This window comes from Corvus hawaiiensis, chromosome Z (assembly GCF_020740725.1).
Source record: "Corvus hawaiiensis isolate bCorHaw1 chromosome Z, bCorHaw1.pri.cur, whole genome shotgun sequence".
NCBI lineage: Eukaryota > Metazoa > Chordata > Aves > Passeriformes > Corvidae > Corvus > Corvus hawaiiensis.
Window position 1 is genome coordinate 61443704 of NC_063255.1, and position 17951 is coordinate 61461654.

A 17951-nucleotide genomic window follows, 5' to 3' on the forward strand; every position below is an offset into this window, starting at 1 on the left:
ACTGACCCTTTGGGTAGAAGGAGTGACAAATCTGGTAACAACTGTGCATTTATCCTGTCCTTGTTATTACATTCCAGCTAGAACTTTCAAAGGCTATAGATTCCCCAAGAGGTCAGTAAGTTGTATGGGGGATGTGCATGCCGGGGGGTGGAACTACAACTGTCAATGTATGTTAAATGTTACAACTTCTGACGGGGAAACAGGCTGCTTTCAGTGCACCAGTGTAGTCTGTTCCGTGTCTCTCTGGATCATGCAGCTGTCCCGCAATGCCTGAAGAAATACCATTGGGGGGTTTTGACTGAAGAAGGAAAGCTGTAGACTTTCATGAACACTTGACACATTACCAAAATTTAGGGGGCATTAATAGGCTGTTACTTTGTTAATGAATTTTTTGTGTTACTTGTAAGGTTTTTCTGGGTTTTTTTCTTGGTAAGAATTATTGTAACTTTAAATGAGAATGTGTTCTTTTTGTGTTCACTTGTAAAGAGCCCAGGAAGAACTAACACTTTAGCTTAATGGCTGGTTAAGTCAAGATCTGATTCTGCTTAGTGTAATTTAATGTGACACTTGGTCTGAATGTGACGCTGTATTTCTGTGTTAGGTGTTTGTCTGGCTTTTTTTTTCTGGTGGAAAGAACAAACTCTCTAGAACACATACATAAATCAGTTAATAATTAGGTAATTTTAGACTAGTAATGAAGTTAAGTTACCACAACCTTGAGACAATACTCTTCTGTTAATGAAAATAAATAAAGTGTTTTCCAGAAGAGATGAAAGCTGGTCTTGCACAGAGACAACAAGCTGTGCTCTGGACAAAAGTCATTGCTTTAATCCTGTATTACAACCACTTTTAAGTCTAGATAATGTTGACTTCTAAAGGTCTCTTCTCTTACTGCAGTTAGTACTGCTAATGGATCAGAAAATATAGAGGCTTTGATGTTCTGAAGTAAGAATAATTTTATCAAAAATAGGGTTGTTGGAATTACTGTTACTGAAGCAAGATCTTCTTTTACAGAAAATGAAACAGTTAAGAAAAACCATTTAAATTGCTTTTAACTGTAACCTTGTGGTGCTAAATATGCAGCAACTGCTGACACATTATTTACAAATGAGTAACCAGTTGTATAGTCAAGAGGATATTTAACCTGAGGAAGACAGGGGAAGGTTAAAACCCAAGATGCTCATTTTAATGCCCGTTTAATCTTTTTTTATTAGTTATAGGCAAAGCTGGCCATTATTAATCATAGGGAAATCGTTTTTAATATGTGGTAAACCTATTCTGTTCCCCAGTTTGGCATCATCTCTGGAAAGTATTAATATCACCAGTTGCATGGTAGTATATCTTTAATGAGACTTACTTAGGGTTGTTGATTCCATTGTAGTTGATAAGCGTTCTGGAACACTGTCAAAATATCCCTCTAAAGAAGCTGTAATTGGCTTTTGTGTGGATAGGTCTATATTAAGTGCATGGTGAACCATAGTTAGGGTTTTTCCGGGTAGCTTTAGATACTTACTGGAAGCAGTAAGTATCAAGCATCTTTATATGAAATTGCTTAGTAAAGTCCAGGACAACACAATGCACTCGTCCTCTTGGCTATCTATATTTTACTTTACTGGGAGGTAGACTCCACTGTGTCTATTTCTTATGTTGATTCAAAACTGTCTCTTAATTTTTAACTGTAGCTTGACTTTCACTATATCTTTGTGTTTGATCCATCCTGATATAAGTTGGATATGTGTAACTAAAAACTGTCAGGTTCTGCCTCATCAGTCACATCACAAACACTGAAATATGGAAATGAAGGTGGGAAGGTTAGATGGGACTGCTAAATAGACCTACCCTTATGAGACAGGAAGCAAGATACTCCAGCTCCAAGAAGAGCTGTGTTTTCTGGTGTTTGTTAAATGGGTATTTCAACTGCGTTTTTCTTTCCTGTTTATGTAGCTTTTACTTTATTTGGTAGGTTGTGTTGACTCAAGTGAGGGCAAAAAGTACCTTGGCTTCTTATCTACTGACATCCTATCTCTTGAAGTGATAACATTTTGTTATCAGCAGACTGTCTAGTGATCCATTGACTAAACTGAGCTGAAGTTTCTGTGTTACCCACTCATGGAAAGTTAAACTTGATAGAAGATAGCCAGTTATGAACTCAAATAGATGGTAAGTCACTGGCTGGGAAATATTAACCTTGCCAGAATGGGAAAGACCAAGGTTTTTGGTTTGAGTTGCAGTGTGGCTAGTGACTTTCAAGTTGCTCATGCCTTGACTGCTTACAAGCAAGTTAAGAGAGTAAGCACTTGCTCTGTTTCTGCTGCTTTACCTTCAGTTAGTGTCTGACAGTACCCTCTGTTCCTGTCTCTGAAATTCTATTGTGTCTACGTCTTTTACTGAATGATAATAATAACTGAATAGTCTTAATTGGAAGCTGGCAGAAGTTTACTAAAGTTTTATTGTTAAGCCATGTGGCTAAAAGTAGGAAAGTCTTTATCAGATTGGTCTTTCAGCCGTGATATCTCATCCATGTTTATGTCCAGTGTCCTGGAAAATACAGATGTACCTAGTACTTGCTGGTTATGGTGTTAGAATTATTAGGACTAGAAAGATGTAGCAGAGATCTTGCTAAGTTTATGGACATAATAAATAGCATCCTAAAATGCTCTTTGATTTCAGTGTGGTTTTTTGCAATTTCAGTGAAATGAGTGAATGATGGTACAAGTTTTTATGAAAACTAATGATATTGGCACAAAGCTCTTGCAACACTTAGAGGCTTGCCTGCTACAAGAAGAGTTAATTTGATTGAATAATCTTTCCTATGGCTAGGAAACACAAACTTAGTGATCTGATTTGAGGTGAATGCTTATGTATCCTCTCTATCTTCTCAGGCTCTTTAGTTGCCTTCACGTTCTTCTCAAGTCTCTCTTCTTACAATAGGAAGATGTATCCAGACAAGGTATCTGTCTGTACTTGCCTTTCAGTTTAGGATTGCTAGGCAATCAGTTTTGTCTAATGAAGCTGACCAGAATAGAGATATATGCAATATTTGTAGAGATTTTCAATGAGGAGTGCACTTTGGTACAAAGATACTGAATGTTGTACTCTTGGTTGAGTATGTCATTTGTTTGTTCTGTTGCATTTTGGTTTGTTTTTTTCTAGTACCACTTTCAAACAAATAGAAACTACATGACACTCCCTTGGTCTTGGGGATGACCGAGCAGGTTTGTGTGAGACAGACAGGAAAGATGATCAACTAGGAAGATCAAAGCTTTACTGCAGCAGTGAAGTTCTATGCTACTACCCTATTCTTCTGCCTCTTAGAAGTGCTTTCTGTGCAGAAGCAACTGCAGGTCAAATGGCAAGAAGGTGCCACTGTAAACAGTAAGGAGAGCTGTGTTGGTGTTTAGCGAACTTTAACTGAAACTGTATTCTGCTTTTATGTGCAGCATTCTGGATATGAATCTGAACGTGGATAATTGTTGACAGCAGCCATTTGTATGTCAATTAAAGTAAAGTAGTCATGATGCTTTCTTTCCTTGGTGAGTGTGTAACTGAATCTGCTGATTTCCACTTTTCAGTCATGAGGGAGAGGTGTTTAAAACAGTAGAAGATCATCCAGTTGTTCAGAGTAAGTGAGACTGATGTCAGTTTATTAAAGTGTGACTGCCTTGTGCCCCATCTTTACAAGTATATTCAGAAAAACCTTAATGTTGAGGCTGCCTGTGGTACGCAACCAGCCTGACCGACGACATCTGACTGCAGTTCCTTCGTTTGAGGTTTGTTCTTGGTCCTGCCCTGGTTTATACAGTATGGCTGTCTAAGGATTGTCTGGCTTGCCTGCAGCTGAAGGCAGAGTAGGAATTGTCCACTTTCTATAACATGTCAATTAGCTGCTCTTAATTATTGCAGTTGTTTTCATTGCAAATTTCTGTTCTCTGTAAAAAATGGAGGGTAGATTTTTTTTTTTTAAGACTCAATTTTCTTGTATCTTCTGGAAATGTTTGGGGGACCAGCAGCATGAAAAGGCCACTGCTTTCCAGACTGTAATGGAGAAACCTTTGTTCTTGTGGTTACTGACATCTAATTTTTGAGCTAAATGACACTGAAATTTGTTTTAATTTCTAATTGTTCATCAGCTCTTTAGTTAACCTAACTTCTAGCAAAAGTGAGCTTTACCTTACCAATTCCTGGTTTCTTCTTGGTGTGTGGGTGTGTTTCTGGGGTTGTGGTATTTGGTGTCTTGTTTTGGTTTTGTGGTTTGGTTTTACTTTGTTGTTTTTTTTTTTTTTTTTTTTTTTTGTTAAAGCATGACCTCCAACCATGTCTTGAATGTGGAATGTTCCATTTAGATGAGAGTGAATAAGTAAGTCTGAATTACCAAGCTTGATGTTTGGCTTCTGACTGCTGAAGTTCTTCATCTGCAGTGGAAAACACAGCTCCTCCAAAACAGCCACCACTGTCTATCCACTCAGCTCTCTGGAAAAACACTGGTATTTTAGGCAAATAATCTTGAGAATTTTTAAAAAGCAGATGAGTTATGTTTATAGTTCAAACCAGTAAGTCTGAAATAATAACTAAGCACAAAAAGATGGGCATTTTTTCTTCTAAAGAAATGAATTTCACTTTTTACTTCTGATGTGAGAATTGATTATAGAACAGAACTTGTGCATTTCCATTCCATTCTTGCTGCCTCAAAGCTATTTCTGTCTCTGGCAAGGGGAAATAATTTTCCTGTTTTGTAACAGCTTCATCATCTCCTTCCCCTTTGAACTGAGTGTTATTCATGTGTTTCTGTTCCTAGGCTATTAATTGTTAATACCAGGATCTGGTGTCAAAGTGTCAAATAAAGCATGTGTGACAGAGATGAAGAGTTGGAGATATCTTTTCCTTCCTCTACTCCCCCAGTTTGTTTCTCTGCAAGACAACATTGAAATGATGTTTCTCTCCTGTGTCTGGGAGGTTTTTTTGATGGTAAACGTAAAGATGTAGTTTAACTTCCATGTTACTTTTCTGCTGGTTCGTAGAGTAGACTGCTCTTTTCTGTAAGAAATTACTATGAGGTCTAATGAAGCAGCTAAAAAGTTAGGATTTTTTAAGTCCTTTATAATGTGGAGTATTGTCAGTTCAACAGAAATATTAGGAAGTGAAAAGCATCCTGTATTTTTGAGATGAAATCAACTTTTATTTGGCTCATCAAAATACTTATTCTTTACATCAATACTTTTTGAATTAGCTGAAGATATGTGACAAATTAGCTTTTGGGTCCTGCTGTAATGCTGGGTTTTTTTCTTTGTTGACATGTGGAAAAATATGCAGTCCTAAGTAGTGTTTTCTCATGCAACTGCCCATTTAAGCAACAGTTGAATTCTGTCCTTGTGACACTGTCGCCTGATTGTTAGTATGCAGGAAAGGTGTCCATAACAGATTATGTTTCATGAGTCAAGTTCTCAGAACTACTTTTCTTTTTTTAGTTTGTTCAGATACTGTCTGCAGTTTGTAGATGTGTGTAGGTGTGTTACCCTACTTCTCCTAACTGCAGGTGAATCAAACCCAATTTTCTTAGCTGAATGTATTTGTTTTGGACTGAGCAGTATCACAAGCTAAACTTTCGTACTTTAAGACCAGTGAGTTGCTCTGTTGTTCATCTCCATCATTCTTTTTTGTGAAGTAGTGGTTTCTGACATTTGATGTTTCAGATTATTGTTCATAAAAATCAGATTTGTTAACTGGTGTGCAACAAGCCAATAATTACACAAGAGAGACATTGATTACTTACTTATTTTAAAGTTGCACAAGCCTGGGTGCTCAGTGTTATCCCTTCTTTTCAGTTGAGAAATTTTGGATCTCTCAGTGAAGCCTTTTTTCTCTTTATGTAGAATCTAATCACCAACCTCCAAACTGGTAGCTGAGCTTCCTATGGACAGCTGCAGGCAGTGAGTAGGCAGGGCAGCATGCCTGAGGCCAAGGACTGGATTTATTGTACATAATTTTCACCTAGCAATGATTTGTTTTTTGAGAAGGATGAATTTTTTTGAGATGGGACTGAATTACAAAAGGCAAAAGAGTAAAAAAGTAACTAGATGTACCCATATTTGAATAGAAGTTTTGTTTTTCAAAAGCATCTTGAAGTGCGTGCATGTGCTTGCTAAATACGTAACTGTTTTCATAGATTCCCATCCTTTGCAATGTCTTAATATATGGGCTTCCCAACGAGGGTGTTACTGTTAAGTCTATGGTTTTTCAAGTAATCTTAGAACTGTTGTTTATTTAATACTGACAAAAAAGCTATGACAAGGACAAATAATGTGGTATAGCAGTAGTATTAAATTCTGGGGAGAATTTTTTCATTGTTACTTTCTCATTTGTCTGTTGAATTAATAAGGACCCTTATTCATGTTATGTTTATATTTTTGAGCTAATGCTTTCAGTGGGGCTTTTTTCTTTGCCCAATCAGTGTGGACTCCAAATTGTGGCTGGTGTATCTAGATCCTATTTTCTGAAGTTATGTTGTTTTCAGTGGGGGGAACCTAGATGCTTCATACCCTACTTGGCAGTCATCTTGTCATAAATCTGGATTTTAAAGGAATAATTTGGATTGATCAAGTTGGCCTGCTTCACTTGGAAAAGAGCAGTGTTTAAACAAAAGAGCAGTGTTTAGCTTGACAAAAAAGTTAGTGAATTTAAAAGAAAAATTTAGGACTTACGGGATGTAGTCTGAAATTTCCTTAGAGTTGATTTATGATGAATGTGGAAGAGAGTAGAGTTCACATTTGATATTAGGATCTCTCTAATAAGCAAGGCAAGAAATTTTGCCAGTGCATTAGAAAAAAATGTAGATATTGATAGATGTCCTATATTAGTTGAAGTTGTAGCAGCAGGAGTTGAAGAGTCTCCCTTAGATGCTACTTTTGTGAGGCTTGAGAGGTGAAGTGTTTGCTGTGTATGGTTTCTGCTCTCATTGCTGGAGGACAGGAACTCTTCAGTTTTTCAGTTAGTACACTGTGACCATTTATGTCTCTGTATGACTGACTTTCTTCGCTTCACAAAAGATTAGTATCTCTAACTTATGTAAACTTAATTGTTTTTAAGTCTGCTTGCGTCTTGAAAAGGATACATCATAAAGATTTCAAGAAACAATGCACTTATCAACCAAAAAAACCCCAAAAAGCTGTGCGCTTCAAGAAACATAATTTTGAGACAGCTTTATTTTGTTAAATATTGGGCTAAGGATTTTCTGAAATCTGGAAAGGTCTGAGTCAGTTTCTGTCATGCCATCTAGTGGCAGCTTTATGTATAGTTATGTGGTTTAAATTCTTGTACTAACGTGTCCTCTGGAAAAACTGCACTAAAAATCTGTGGATTGCAGCATGAACTAGCATTGTATTGAGAGTCATAGTGTTTAAACTCTTTCTCTTGGTACTACCTTACATGTGCATATATTTATTTTTCTGAGTAGAATGTCTGAAAAAAGGCTTTGTTGTCCTTCTTGTGGATTTAACTACAGTTCATATTTCCTGAAGATTTCTGCTGTGTGCATGTCCCGTGGACAGGATGCCATTATAGCAAGGACATACTGGAGCAGGACCTTTGGGACCTGCTGCAGGACCGACCTGGATCAGGCAGAGGAAATGAATGAAGGACTGCAATCCAGCTCAGTCTATTCCACCATGTGAATAATGGAAGGGATGTTCTGTGCTAACTGTGCTAAAGTGTAGAGGTCACATTTAGTCTTGAAGGAACTTGTCATGGCTAGTGCCTGACAATGGCCTTCATTGGTGCTTAGTAAAAACACTTCCCTTGCATTAAGTAGTCTGCTTTACTGTAGACCAAAATGAATGAGCACCTCTGGAAACTGCTGTGGCATTTCAGCTGCGTCAGCTGGAACTTGCAGTGTTGGAATGAGCACTTGAAAATAGAAACTTTCTAGGCTTTAACTAAATGCACAAGAATGTATCTGTCCGTGTTTTTGGGCTCCTTCTGTATTCTGAAGAGTAGACAAACTTTGTCAATCACTTGATTTTATTTTTTATATCGACATATATTATATGCATACCTGTACACATTTGTATATTAAATAAGGCTTTAGGTCTTTAAGATGCTGTGTATTTTATGTTAAACTTCACTCAATTTTTTTGTTAAACAGGCTTAATTTACAAGTAGATTTTGCCAGACTACTGGGGAAAAAGTTAGTATGTTCTGAGTACTTTTTAAACCTTTTATATCTGGATAGGAATGTGATCAGTCCTAGAACTTGGATCAGGGAGGAGCTTTTCTAGGTAACTCTGTTGCAGTCCTTTTCTTTACACGTCACTCTTTTGTTGTAATGGGCATGGAATGGAGTAGAAAACAGCTGGGCTTCTCTTCTAGTGCCTCCAGATTTTGTCTATACATCGGGAATCTCTGACAGTCTGTAGAGTCAACTGCAAACTTGTGTGAGTTTGTGGAAATGGGACCAAGATATCCATTTGAATATTTTCTAATACCCATTTTGCATGCAGTGGGAGTAGGAAGATGTGGGAAACTTAAGGAAAAACCTATGGTTTGAGGTTTTTTTTCTTGTTTTGTTTTGGGGTTTTTTAGCATGGAAGCCACCTTCAGTGATGTTGTTTTTAGCTTCCTTGAGGATCCTCTTGAAAGGCTGTGACTATTCCCTATGCTTGGTGTTTGGGGAAAACTACTGAGGTTGTACTTCATCCTTTTAAATGTTTGGACAGCCATTTGACCAGTGTGGATGACAGGGATCAAAATTCAGAAGCTACCAGGCAAAGGAGGCATTTACCTAGAGAGAATGCACGTTCTCTCTCTGTTTCTTCCTGTATGTAGGTGTTGCTCTTGTATAAAGGTCTGAAAGAGCCTGCAAAAGGTTCATATCACAGATATTTTTGCATGCAAACTTCCAGTCATTACTGTTCTTTAGTAAGTACTTGACAGTTAAAAGTCCTTGACTTTTGCTTTTCAAGTTTGCTGTCTTAGGAGAAATAGAATTGTGCTCAAAAAGCTGTAAGTGTGTTTTGCTTGTTTGTTCTGCTGAATTTCTTCTCTTGTCTCCAGAAGTGGCTTAAGGAGGCAACTAGTCTTTAGAGAAGGAGTTTATTAGAAAACTAGTGACTTCTGTCAGTGTCTGGGCTGAGACGTGGGTAACAGAGTTTCTGTTCAGGATGTTCTTGTTGGTTTCTATTCAGCTTTTTGAAACTCCAGTTCTCCTCAGATCAGGAGGATCATTTATTTGGCTTTTTCCGAGTTCTTTTAAGTTCCAAGCTTATACTTGGCACTGGTGAGGCCACTCTTGAAATTCTGTGTTCTGGTTTAGGCCCCTCATTCCAAGACAGACAGTGAGGTGCTGTAGCATGTCCAAAGAAGAGCAATGGAACTGGTGAAGGGTCTGGAGCACAAAAGTCCTCCAAGGAGGAGCTGAGGGAGCTGGGGATGTTTAGCCTAGAGAAAAGAAGACACTGGAGAGATGTTATGACTCTCTACAGCTAACTGAAAAGGGTTGTATGGAAGTGGGAGTCATTCTCCTCTAGATATCTTGCTGGGATATGTTAAAAATCTCTTCCATCATGCTTCCAGTTTTTCTTACAGAAAGAGCAGAAAGCACAGTTACAAGTAGGAAATAGTTTCTGTTTGAATAGTGACTGAGTAAGGTAGCAGTCTTTGGCTCGGAAGAGAGATGAGTTGGATGATGTAGCAAAGGCTTTCAAAATTGTAAGTGGCAAAGAAAGAGCAAGTACGAATTGATTCTTTACTGGTTTTGAATATATATAAAGCTAGGGATGATTAAACAAAGGTAGTTGGAGCCAAGTTCAAGTAGAAATTCTTATTTTGCACAAAATGGATGTCAGGCTCATGAAATTGCTTATTAATGTTGTAACTCATGAATAAAACAGTCTACTTGGGATCGAGGCAATTGGACTGGTATTTGGAACAGAGATCTACTGAAAATCGCCAGATGGCCAAACTGTATTTAGTCCTGAAATTCTCGGAGTTGCCAAAGGTTGAAAAGTGTGAGGTGGAGAGGGATATGTGAGGGAGGGCCGTTTGCCCATGTGTCTTTGCTACACACTTCCACAGCCCAATTTTGGAAACTGGATACAGAAATAAGTGATCTTTGAGATGAGCTGTTCTGTTCATTTTTACGTTTGTGCATTTGTTCGTCTATTTCAATTTGAAATTTGAACCTAGATTGAAAGAGCTTTGAATCTAATTGGAAAGAAACAACTTTTAGATTTCTGGACTAAGCTGTTCACAAAATATTAATGTGTGAGCTGGCTGTATGTGCACACTGTCTCTCATGTATCCCATGCATCTCTTGTATACACTCTGGCCAAGCTGCATATCAGGTATATGCACAGAACACTTTTTGTTTCATGTGTAGATATACTGTTCAGCTAGTGCATCCTGAATACATCAGATATGCTGCACAAACTCCTGAGACATAAGCCTGTATTGCCTTCTGTGATTTACATGGCAGAAGTTTAGAGTCTGAAAAGGAAAAGATCTTTGGTTTAATTTAGCTGTAGTCTGATGTAATAGGCCCATAGGAAATCTCTCTGTATAATGATTTGCACTGAAAACTTAACAAATAGTCAGTAGGCTGTGAATATTCTGGTAATTACTGTATGTTGCAGAAGTAAGTGCTATCTGGTAATGGTAAATTTCTGCTGTTTTACAAAACACATGCACATTAGATTGAAACTTCTTTTTTTTCTTCTGCAGGAAAATTTTGAAGATGCCTATGAAAACATCCCCGTGTAAGTAGAGTGTTTTAAAATGTGTGTTTGTTAAAACTCCTTATACAGAAATCAAATACTGTATGCACATCATTCCAGGGAAACATCATTTTATATGCACTGACTACATTCACATCTTTCAGAGCAGTTAAAGTCCTCAAGAGTTGAGAAACGGAAGTGTAATTAAGTTGATATTAGTGATGAAGTATTTGTCTACAACTGTGACAATTATAAGGAATTAAAAATAGAACATTTAGTAGCTTAGTTACTAGACTGACAGCTCTAGACATTTTTGTGTGGTGAAAAAATAGTCACTTAACATTATTAGGAAAACTTTGGATCACACATTATGCAAGACCATCTAAGCAAGATTTTCAAATGGAAATTGCTGTGTCTTATAATGTCCTGCTGCACAGATGTTTTCCCCTAATGAAGTGAGATACAGTCATTTCTCTGGTGTTAGATTTCATGCTGAAGCCACACCTTTCTCAAAGTGTGATGAAAACATGTTATGCTGTTCATAAATGGTTTTAGTTTTTCTCTAGGATTTTATTGCATTTTTGTGCCATGAAGCATGTGAGAAGGGGACTTCAGCTGATACCATCAAATTGCGAATACACTTCTAGACCCAGAAGTAGCTTTGGACTGAACTTCATGGCCAAAACATCCATGGTCTTGGCAAATTGTATTTTACAGATTTGCCAGACCCTCTATTTGTATTTTACCTGGAGTAGTAAGGTCTGATCTGTGTAGAACGTTTGTAGGTCTGATTTGTGTAGAATGAGTAAAATTGAACGTTTCTTTCTGAGTGTCATGAAACAATAAGAACCCGATATGTTCAGGTTGAGAATTCTTCATGTTAATGATTGCTTTTTCTTCCTTTGACTGCTTGGCAGTTTTTGTATGATCAGGTAGCTTCTCTCTTTGGCCGCTGTTTCCCCTGGGACAGGGAAGAGAGTGACTTTGAAATACTGTATGAAAATATTTATCCAACACACCTTCCTTCTGTGAGAAAATGGTTTTGCTATTTTTTTGTTGATGTCTGAGCTGGGCATGGTTGTTTATTTCTGGCATGCAGAGCTTTGATTTGTTTGTCCTGAGTGTCTCTGCTGTGTTCATAGCTGTCTTATTGAGACACTTTTTGTAAAAGAAGTTAGGATGTCAGTTTATTCTGGCTGGTATTGCTTCCATCTGCAATAACCATTATGTAGAACAGTTAATGCAAGATGACAGAGAGAATATTAATGAGACGCAAACATCACATTAAACGCAGCGAATGTGTATGTTCTTTTGTAACTGGGCAGGATTCTTCACTGGGTTAAACTCTCCTTTCTCAAATTCTTCAGAAGATATAGCTGTTTTAAAAAAATGTCCCTAAGGAACTGAAAAGGGTCTTGGAACATTTTGTGGAAGTCTTCAGTCTTATCTTTCTTGAAGTGCTTTGATTCTAGTTTTCAAATGATGCTAGTTGTTTGCCTGAGGTGTAAAGCCTTTCATAAATCTAGTGCCATACTGGTTGTTCCTGACCTTTCTCTATCTAGAATTGATGGTAGTTTTTCCATCACTATATTGGAACAATGAATGACCAGAGGTTTAAGTTTCTGGGAAGCTGTATCTATTTTTGATTTTGGTGTTGATAACATTCACTTTCAACATTTTTATGTGTCAGTGTTTCATTCTCCCTTATTTTAGGTAGGAAGGTGGCATTGTTAGAGCTCTGTGATGATATGCTTGGCATTATTTCCGTTAGTTATATCCAGTTGAATTTATCTAAAATAGACTTTTTTTAAATACAGAATTGTGTAAACAAAGAATCATGTTTACTTTTGAGATCAGTTTTGGTTCAGATTTTGTCAGATCATCATGTTGGTTTAGAGAATTGGGAAAGACTCTGTAACAACCAGATCTTCATAGTATTTCATAAGTCACTGTGCAATCCTTAGTGTGAAATATGTATAGAGTATGCACCAGTAGATGCCAGCGAATGGTTTTGCTAATCCAACTTGAATTTAACTGGCTTTATTCTTTAAATATATTGCTTACTTATATTGCTTACTTATATTCTTTAAATATATTGTGCAGGTTAGATGTCGAAAGGGCAAAGAATTATCTTAATATGGTAAAATCCTTCCCTAGATGTCATGTGCTGGCTGTCATATCTGAGGACAGGCCCGGGAGGAAATCAGTCTTTGCTCCAGAGGTTTAAATGTATTAGATTCTCTGTCTAGACTCCTCGGTCATCTTCTACTCATGGTAGCTACTGTAGATATAAACAGCAATCTAAAACATGCAATGATCACAAAATACTTGCTTTGTAGAAACATGAAGGAACCTTTAAATAGAGTTGTTTACTGTAAATTTTGTTCACTGGTGCTAAAGCTGAAGAAGGGCTATTACAGTAGGTCACTCTGCCATTTTACTTAAAACAAGCACTAGCATTTAATATCTTCTCTGCCAACGGAAGTAACTGAGTTTTCAAAGTACTGGTTTGATAATAACACTTGATACAGCATCTTCAACCTTCCAAAGAGAATAGGTGGAATAAATGTTGAAGTAAATTCCTGTTTGCGTTAACTCAGAACTAGTTTGATTGGCATATTCTGTTGTAAAAGGAACTGAGTAACTGGAGACAAACTGTGATTTCTGTTGTGGAAATCGAAGCCTCTGCCAAGAAGTTTTGTCGTGGTTGGCTTCTTTTTACCGTTTTTCCACTAGAGTGTCTGCTTCCAAGTTTTGGGCTGGGTGGATATGTTTCACAACGTTACCTAATGCCTGCCAAGCATCTACAGGTTCAAAAACATACATAGGTGGAACAGATTTGTGTGTGGTTTATTCTTTTATTTAATTATTGCTAAAAATGCCTCATCAAGACCTAAACTTTACTGTGGAAAAACTGCAACTTTAATTTTATTCTTACTGAACAAGATAATTCTCTACTTCTATGAATTTTTTTCAATATATTTCTGTTACCTGATTTTTCCTGAAGTTATTCTGAAAATCTCTTTGTAGAATGCAGGTATTAATGTTTCCTGTTGCCAGAGTGTAATTTTCTAAGTTGTCTAGTCTTTGGCTTTACAACTAGATTGAAAGTGGTTTGAGTTCTCAAAAGTGTTTAACCATCACTGTATTATGCTTAGCATGTACTGACCTTGCCACTGCTATTTTGATTTCTGTATGTATTTTATCCTCTGAAGTTCTCAATTGTTTAGAACATGTATGAGATATTAATTCTGTTGGCACTTCTGCCCATCTCATTTTACTTACTATTCCTTAAAATGTCATCTGTACATGAAAGGAATAAGTAGCCATCAAGTTGTTATGTTTGTCCATGCAATCTTCTTTAGATTGCTGTGCAGTCTTTCTCTGTGAGGTAAAGGCAAAGATAGTGCCTTTATTTACTACCGCAATATCAGAGGCTTATACAAATGAGTAGCAGCATTTAGAGCAACTGTATTATGGTAGCTGTGTGGTTATGTTTGTAGACGATGCTTTGTAGTTGTCTTTGGGAAGAAACGAAGTCTGTCTGACTGCTGCAAGCAGTTCATATGCAGAGGAAGTCTTCATGTTGTGCTATTTATATAGAAATTTCAGACACCAGACCGTGAGTTATGGCATCAGTGGAAAGATAGTGAGATCTCATTTAAACACGTTTAAAACATGAAGTATTGAAAAAGTGGGAGCTTGCATTCTGTAAGCAAAGCAGACAGATAATTTTTGGTCAAGAATGGAACTCCTTGGATTTTTTTGTCTTATCAATTTCAGCAAAAGGAGGCATACTTCATCGATTCTCTTTTGCATTTTCTTTGCCTGCCCAAAGCTGTATACTGTTAATCCTTGATCCTACCAAAGCAGCTCTGTGTGGTATTACTGGGGTGATAGATTAAGGGCCAGAAGTGTTTAAGGAAGTTAGATCAGGTTATCCTTGTAATCTCAGAAGTGTAGTTAAGATTTCAGTTATACCTGAACATGTGAGTGTTTTGTCAGTGAATGAAATTGAACAGTTCAGGAAATGGCTCTAAATTCAAATTTTAATTCAGGGAGCCAACAACTTTTAGGAGCAGTTCCTGTCTTTATAAATTTAAATTCACATTCTGACATTGTCTTGAGATGGTGAGAAGCAGCAGTGACAATTTTAATGACCAAATTTTAATTTCTTATGTTTGACCTACAAGGTCAGTGGAAAAAATTTCCAGTAAAGGCAGTTTTTGTCTCTAGCAGATAATATTTTCAAAGGTGCATAAATATAAAAATATGACACAGTAGCTGCTTTATATTGTCAGTTTCAAGATTTGGAACAGCCTTAGTGATACAGCAGGCTTCTCTCTCTAATCTTTCCCCACTCCAAACACTTCTAAGGTTATAAATTTTTAAACCTTGAAAGGTTTTGGTTGGGCAGTAATTATGTCATTCCTAATACATGTTTATTGCAACTACACCTTTTGCCTGTGCTGTAAGATTTCTCTGTGTTTGTATTTGAGTAGAAGACTTAAGGCCACATTGTGCTATTGTTTTTATTGGTATCTTCAGTTCACTTTGAAATGTGCAATTCCACTTCTGTTCATAGCTCCTTAGAAAGCGAGGAGAGGAGATAGACAAAAACCCAAAGCCAAACAAATAATTTCAGGGACATTGTACACAGAACTGCCCAAAACTCTGCATGTTTTCCACACCCTGTCATTCTCTTGCAAGCCTTTGCTGAACAGAAAGATACCACAGCCTGTTTTTCTGTTATCCCACGTTTACCAAAAGAAATCTGTCTTAATTGAGCCTAAATACTTGTTTGCTGCTCTGTGGCTTGTTCTTTCATTACAAATTAATTAACAACATGGCGTTAAACTCACATAATATTTTTGGGGTGAGGCTTTCTGGAGACTTCTGGAATTTATTTAATTATCATACTGGAATCTTGATATTATGCTGGAATGCATGATCACATCTGTATGTTCTTTCTTTAAACGTATTTCAGGAAAATAATATTTTTTCTGTGCTTTAATAAAGACTGCTTAACACTATTTGTAGTCCTGCAGCTCAAGAATTGCCTTCTCTGAATAACTTCTGAGATTTGGAAAGTGTTGTAGACTTTTGGATTGGTGGTACAACCATTAAGACATAAGTGATTTAGGTAAGAAAACGGAACTCAACTCATCGATTAAGAAAAAGAATAAATTGCTGGCTGTGACTTGGTCAGATGTTGAGAAGTTTTTAAGGAAAACAGATTGAAACCCAGATTTGCCTGTTCCTTTACTTTAAGCCATCAAAAAAAAAAAATCCTGATTTTTAATAGTGTTGTTTTGGTAGTTTGGTTTGGTTGTGTCATGTCCATCCGTTCCCTTCCCCATCTGTGATGATTAAAAGCCATCGCAGAGCATTTTGGGAATCAGTCTGAGTGGAAGGTGTAGTGAATGTCTACTAGTTTATTTTCCTATAAGACAATCCAGGGAAAAACTTTTGAGCGTGGGTTAATATTTGCAGACAAAAAGCATGCTTTGGTCAGCTTTGTGGAAATGTGCTTCTGACTCACTCAGCTTTTTCTGGAAAATAGTCCGTCAAGTGTGGACTTTCTGGAACTGATGCTATGTTAACACAGAACACTCTATGTTTTTTGGGAAATTGAGTTGACTTCTATGTGACTGGGCAACCTTGACTGAAACTTGTCTGCCCTTCATGTATAGGCAAGGTCTCAGAAATCCTGGCACTTTGACTTTCCCTGCCCCTAATATTGTTAGTATGTTAACTGACAATACATATGAGCACTGCTTCAAATGACGTGGTGGAGAACTTGGACATATATCTCTGAACTCCTTGGTCTTTAACACTACTGGGTCAAGTTTTATGGAAAAGTTAGAATATCCTGATTTTAAAGGTGCTGTTGTCCGTAAATTACAGCTGTCAATATCATCTCTTCGAAAGGTTTACAAGGTTTACAAAACCTTTTTTTTATCTGATCATAGCTCTTGGTTTCCTCAGGTGTTTTGGGAAATACTGTGCAATTATTTCCCAGTATGTTACAAGAGCATTTTAACAAAAGTAAGTTGTTTAAATAAATTGGTTTGAAGTCTTACTGCTGATACTTCTTAGCATGCACCTGAAATAAGTAAATGCACAGCTGTGGTTTCCTGCATTTTGCTTTAAAAATTTGTTTGAGACATTTTTGGGAGTAAATCTCAGTCTGTAACAGTAAACATAGCCAGAAATAGGTGCTATTAGTTCAGTTGGTATAGCTTTAAAGAGTACTTTTTGAAAGTAATAGTGAAGGACATAGTTTAATTTTCTGCTGCTTAGCTCCCCTGTACTGAGCTTTCATCATATCTCATCTAGAGAGATTAGACCAAGGGGATGAAACTATCTATGTTGTAGCTGTTTGGCTTTTGACTCCTGCTTTCTTCTATTGCAGCTGATATTCAGGAAGAGAATTGTTTATGAACAGCTCTCTGTGCTAGTGATTCGTTTTGGTTGTGGAACTCAAACTAAAAATTTGGATTTCTGGGGGGAAAAAAAGGTCGAAGGGTTAATTAAAAAAAAAGTGATAATAAGTTTGAGTACTGTCAAATAAAATCAGTCATGAGCTAGTTACTTTTCTTCAGTGTTCCTTGCTATCAACTCCCATGTATTTGATCTAGTTTTTCTGCAGTTGCTTTAATATACTTTACTGCAGTTTCATTAGCATACTTTTCTGTCTGACTTTAGTGGTGGCTTCTTTTTTTTTTATGTTCAGGAAATGCTAAGGTGACTCCTTTTTTGTCTTTAAATATAAATTACTTTGTGTTCCTCTCGTCTCCATTTTCCCCTTGCAGTTAGGAGTGATGGATTAGAATTAGGCTGCAGCACAGATTGGGAGAATCTCCCAGCATCCTCTTCCTGCAGAGGCATCAGCTTCCAGCATTGACTGTAGCTGCTGCCACTCTCACTGACATTTCTTTTGAATTCGGCTATGGAGAGTGCCTGTGTTTCCAGCTGCTGGCATGGAAACTTTTAGTCTTTTTGCTTGATAACTCATTAATGAAAACTCATGGATATTGAGAAATAAAACAGAATCAGTTTTCTCTTGATGTTTTTCTTTGTCTTTCTGCTTTTTTTTTTTGTTTGTTTGTGTGTGCGCACAGTGGAAAAAGATAGAGTGAAAGAAGCAGCACTTATTTTTACACAAGGACTATATTTACTTACCTGAAGTTGACTGAATTAATCCTGTAAGTATATTTTCTCTGCCTAATAGTCCTTGAAATCATG

The 17951-nt window shown here is 37.1% G+C and overlaps 1 protein-coding gene across 4 annotated transcripts in view; it reads left to right on the plus strand.

Moving 5' to 3' along the window:
* TTC39B (tetratricopeptide repeat domain 39B) overlaps nucleotides 1–17951 on the plus strand; it is a 76267-nt gene that overhangs the window by 13801 nt on the left and 44515 nt on the right. For 3 of the 4 annotated variants that reach the window (XM_048291226.1, XM_048291225.1, XM_048291227.1), the window contains exon 2: nucleotides 10711–10745. In XM_048291226.1, the coding sequence (XP_048147183.1) occupies nucleotides 10711–10745 (35 nt within the window). Of the gene's footprint in view, nucleotides 1–10710; nucleotides 10746–17610; nucleotides 17912–17951 lie in introns of those variants that run through there. The other variant, XM_048291228.1, reaches the window with a different exon arrangement.